Raw genomic sequence first — 5,000 nt, forward strand, 5'->3', positions numbered from 1 at the left:
CGTAATGTACACGTTAATCTGTTTAGATAAATTAATGTTGCTAAAAAGAGTATTTTCAGAAAGGTTTATTGAAAAGCAAAAGAAGACTTGAAGGTAAGCAAAAGGAAGTGTTTTTTGTGCATTGAAATCCAGAGTTATTAACACTCTTAGTAGACGATTAGGAAATGCACTGACTCGCCCTTTTTCAGTGTTTATATTGGTTATATACTACTTAATATATCTGCCAGAAACTTGCTGTGATCTGTCTTACATCCTAAAGTCCAGCATGATAATGGTGCATTAATTGATGCTAGGTTAATTAATGGGAAGGTTTGTTGGCCTTTACATAAGCACCAACAGGAGTGGGTATTTCTCTGACCAGCTTTTAGGGATGAATTCCTGTCTATAACCATTTACCTCATTAATTTACATATAATATAGTTAGTGATGTAATACTGTTTCCCCAAAAGTGACAATTGCAAGGTTGGATAACTGTAAAAACAAAAAGAGAAGGATTACCTACCCATTGCTGATAATGAATTTGATTTATGCTGTTCATTTATAAAATTTTACTCTTCAGGAACCGGCAATAGCTGCGCACGACACAAACTAAACAAACTACACCTGGCAGATTCCAGGCCCTATAAAGTAGTAACAGATAATGCCAAATTTGTACACGCGATAATTCCTATTTTTATTGGGCTCCACCTCCTACAAGTCTCTTAATTGGGGAGTTAGACCGAGGTGCCGCGAGACCAACGACTCGGAATGGCATTGCATCAAGGGATGTTTTGATCTACTTGCCTTTAGTGTAGAAGCGAAAAACATTTAAACGTCCTTGACATATTTTTTCTTGGGATCTATAGTTTAGACTATGTGTATTTAGAAAAAAAAATTATGCAGAGTCCAGTTCAGATTTTTAGTTTAGCTTTTAGCTTATAGATCAGATTTTTAATAAAGAAATATGTACAGACACTAATTATTAACAACAAAATCAGTTATTGCAATGAAAATCAGTAATTGCAATGATGATAAGTATTATAGATGTTTGGCATGGTGTGAACTATAAGCATCAATGTTTTTTTTTTCCTGAGTGAGAAACATTGATTTTTTTTGTCTTTTATAAGTTTAGTCCTTTTCGATACCGTAGTGTAGCTTTCAGTATGGATAGGTTTATGATAAAAAAAAAGTACAAACAGACCATACAGTAGGTATCAGCAACATTTTTTTTTTTAATTTTAAGTAAAGACCTTAGTGATGAGATAGGATGAAGAAAATTAAAAATAGTTAAAGATTTAGAAAGATGCCAGCCAGCTCTTTATCAAAGAGAAAATGAAAGTGATGATTTATACTTTGTTTCATGGTCAGAGTGTGGCCTTTGGCATGATTGCAATATTCATGCAGATTATGACCTGCCTAAATCCAACGTATGTGAATTTATATACTTTGCAATTCTTTTGTTTTATAGTTAGAGAGTTTGACCTCAGGATCCTTCGTGAAAGTTTTATTTTATCTGTATTATAAATAGGTAACAGAAAAAATATCATTATTTGTTATTCTGCTTAATTTTTTTAACTTCAGTGCTCTTTGTATATGTGTATATATTATGCTTACATATTATGCACAGAGTGTAATTTTTCACAGTGATATATTCTTTACTGTATTCACATCTTTTGTCTCAATATCATTGCGCAAAAAGAAACGTTTCATGCTGTTGAATATGTTATCGCTTTGATGTTAGTGTGGTTAGAATAACATTGTGAGGCATTTTTTATCAATGTGTTTTCTGCCTTTGCTGACAAAAATCGGATTTTAGATTTATAATGGTTATCATTATATTTGCATGTGTAAATGTACAAGAAACTGTTAAAATGTTCAATTTATATTCATGTATGCTTAAATGTTTATGCGTAGATATGATTTGATTGTAAATTTAGACGATAACATATTTATGTATATACTGCAGGTATTGCATAACTGGAATTAAAATATCAGCAAACGTATTATTTATTTTTCATATTATACTTTTTTTTTCATATTATCATGTTTTTGTTCTTGATAACCTTGTCTCTATTTGTGTATGTTTGGATCTTTCATGAAATTTTTGCTGCATGCCTCAAAGCTAACATTATTTCCTTCAGAATCACCTTGGATACCAAAAATTGCCACAATATATATGATGGTAAAAAATAGACTGAATAAAAAGAGAGTTTGTTTGATGAAAATCTCTATTAATTGTCTTTACATGGTGCCTCTAATGCTGTGTCACCAATGAGCCAGTTACAATTGTTACCTATGTCACCTTTTTACCCTTTTCCTTGATATTTGGAAATATTTTTGGTATCTTATAGTAATATTAGTAATATCAATGTAATGTAAACCTGTATGTTTATGTTTGATGAAAATCTCTCTCACATATATATATATATATATATATATATATATATATATATATATATATATATATATATATATATATATATATATATATATATGTATTGGCTTCCACTTATAACATTTTAGAATTAAAGGATCATATGTATTGAGGTAGTGTTTACTGGTATATTGATTATACAATGACATGTTTTAAGGAAAAGGAGAGGCAAAGCTAAGTCATTCCTATGAGCCTTTAAATAAGAATTGACAGTGTAGAGTCATCTTTTGGGGACAAGAAGAGTTTACATTAAATATATCATAAGAGTGTTGTGGCTTATTAAGAAGCTTACATATTTTTCCATTTATTGTGACAGTTTTTTTAAGATAATCTTGAGCACAGTTCTCAATCTGGGATTTTTTATATAAAAAAAAAAAAGAGTAACGGAAAAGATTGCTTGTACGTTTCTCTAAGATGTTAAAGAGTTAGAAGGTAATGTTATCAGTTTTGATATTCTTGGGCCATAGCCGGCTTAGTACTGGCCCTCCGTTTCATACCCAGAGTGACCTTGGGTTCAAGTCCCGTTCAGGGAGGGGTGTTGTTTATCAATATCAGTGTGGCATTGCATTATTCCATCTTTCATACCTGTGTATATATTCCTCCCCATGTATTTGTGTGTCACTTCACCCTAAACTTGGAGTGGCTGGAGGTTGCATAGAGTACTCTGGTTCACACTTTTTTTTGTTTTCAAACAGTCAAACATTTAAAAAGTAGATATAGAGGAATTTTGAATTAGGAATATATATGTATGAAAACTATAAGATGTGAATATCTCATTTTGCTTTTTTTTACTTGGTATTTTAGATTCGGTCTACAATTTTTTGAGCTTTGAGAATGAGAGGTGTCATTTTCTTTATTATTTTTTCTAATGGTTTTCTGCTTTATTTATTTATTTATTTTTTTTTTATTACAAAATGAAAGCATGACAAACAGAGACAGAGACAAAGACAAAGACAGAGACAAAGACAAAGACAAAGACAGAGACAGACAGTAAAGTGGGTAACCCTTAGAATATTCTTTTATGAGGAAAATGACATATCTTCTTTCACTGTAGGGAAGAAATGGACTGAATCAGTAGCATCCAATTTTTTTCCAGATTTCTTTTTGCTATGATTTTGAATTATTATTGTTATTATTATTATTATTTTTTTAATAAAAATCAAGATGATCCCCTAGCCACTGTGAACTTCAGATATTTTTTTTTATGATATCTGTAACTATTGTACTAGTTTTTCGAATAATAGATAGTAGTAATTGTTAAATTTACAAGCCTATTGTTTTATCAGTTCATAGACTTGTTTTGCTTAATCTTATGTAAATATGAGAGATGAATATTCAGAAGGAATTTTTTTTTTTTTCAGAGTTCGGTGGCCTGTGGGAAAGCAATGAAGGGGCCAGACATGGCCCTGAAGGAGCGAGAATGGCAGCTGGAATTTTTTCAGGACAAAGGGAAGATCTACGACAAAAAGCCCTTTAAGATTACTTTAAAAGAAGGCAAGAAATATCTCTGGTGCTGTTGTGGCAATAGTAAAACTCAGGTAAGAAATGAGGAGTTTTGGATGATTTCTCGTAAGATTTGCCTTAGAGACATTCTTTTCTTTAATTATATAGAATAAGATTTACAATAGAAATGAACAGTGTATGGATTTTGAAGTAGGTAATGAAACATTCCATGTTAACCCACTCACCATGGTCACGGTAATATAAGTTAATTAATTTTATTTACACATAGATGGCTCTAGATGCTTAGTTACCAAGGAGTCAGTTGTTAGTCCTACCTATCTCACCTGCTTACCCTTTTCCTTGATTTTTGGAAAGTTTCTTTTGTATTTTATCATTGTCTATGTTACCAAGATTTTGATAACAGTTTAATAATCATGATATCAATAACCATAATAACAGTATCGATATCAACAGTATTAGAAAGAAAAACACATATTCCTGCAATTTCAAGGAATGGGGAAATCAGGTATGGTCACTAGGGCCTACTGATAGACTCCTTGCTGGCTAAGGAGATGTAGAGTCATCAGTATGTAACAAATTTTACAAAAAAATACACTGAACAGTATATAAATCTGTCATCCTTGGGTTAAAACTATACAGTGGTCACATTTCATCCCTTTACCACTTACAAAATATTTATTTGATGAGCCTGTTTCATACTGAGTATTCTATATAGGTATGGTCCATGAATACCAAGAATTTAATCATATTAAGTCAGTGTTAAATAATTGATATGTATTATCTAGGGAACTCGGTTAGTAAACAGTTGTTGTAGACACATTTTGCTTTTTTTTTTGTTAATTTTTATATTGTATTATTCAAGATTTACAGATATATATCACTTTTCACTGTTCACTGTTTGTGAAATAAATTTGAATCATATTAGTTTTATAATGTGATTTTGACAGAATGATTTACTGTTTAAAGTGATACAACAAACCTCATTTGTGTATGTTTTTTTTTTCTGCTATAAATTCAGAAGTGTGTTTTATGTGCTATTTTTAAATTCCATATTTTCCTTTCAGCCTTTCTGTGATGGAACCCACCTGAGTCCATTCCTGAAGATCAAGCAAAAACCTGTTGT

At 31.0% G+C, this 5,000-nt stretch overlaps 1 protein-coding gene across 1 annotated transcript in view; it reads left to right on the forward strand.

Annotated features, from left to right (window-relative positions):
* The window catches only part of LOC125041824 (CDGSH iron-sulfur domain-containing protein 3, mitochondrial-like), a 5,981-nt gene that overhangs the window by 294 nt on the left and 687 nt on the right, over nt 1–5,000 (forward strand). Inside the window, exons 2-3 of the mRNA XM_047637152.1 lie at nt 3,775–3,951; nt 4,942–5,000. The exon at nt 4,942–5,000 is cut by the window's right edge and continues 687 nt beyond it. Of these exons, the coding sequence (XP_047493108.1) occupies nt 3,775–3,951; nt 4,942–5,000 (236 nt within the window). The remainder of the gene's footprint in view (nt 1–3,774; nt 3,952–4,941) is intronic.

Source organism: Penaeus chinensis, chromosome 31, assembly GCF_019202785.1.
Source record: "Penaeus chinensis breed Huanghai No. 1 chromosome 31, ASM1920278v2, whole genome shotgun sequence".
NCBI classification, from domain to species: domain Eukaryota; kingdom Metazoa; phylum Arthropoda; class Malacostraca; order Decapoda; family Penaeidae; genus Penaeus; species Penaeus chinensis.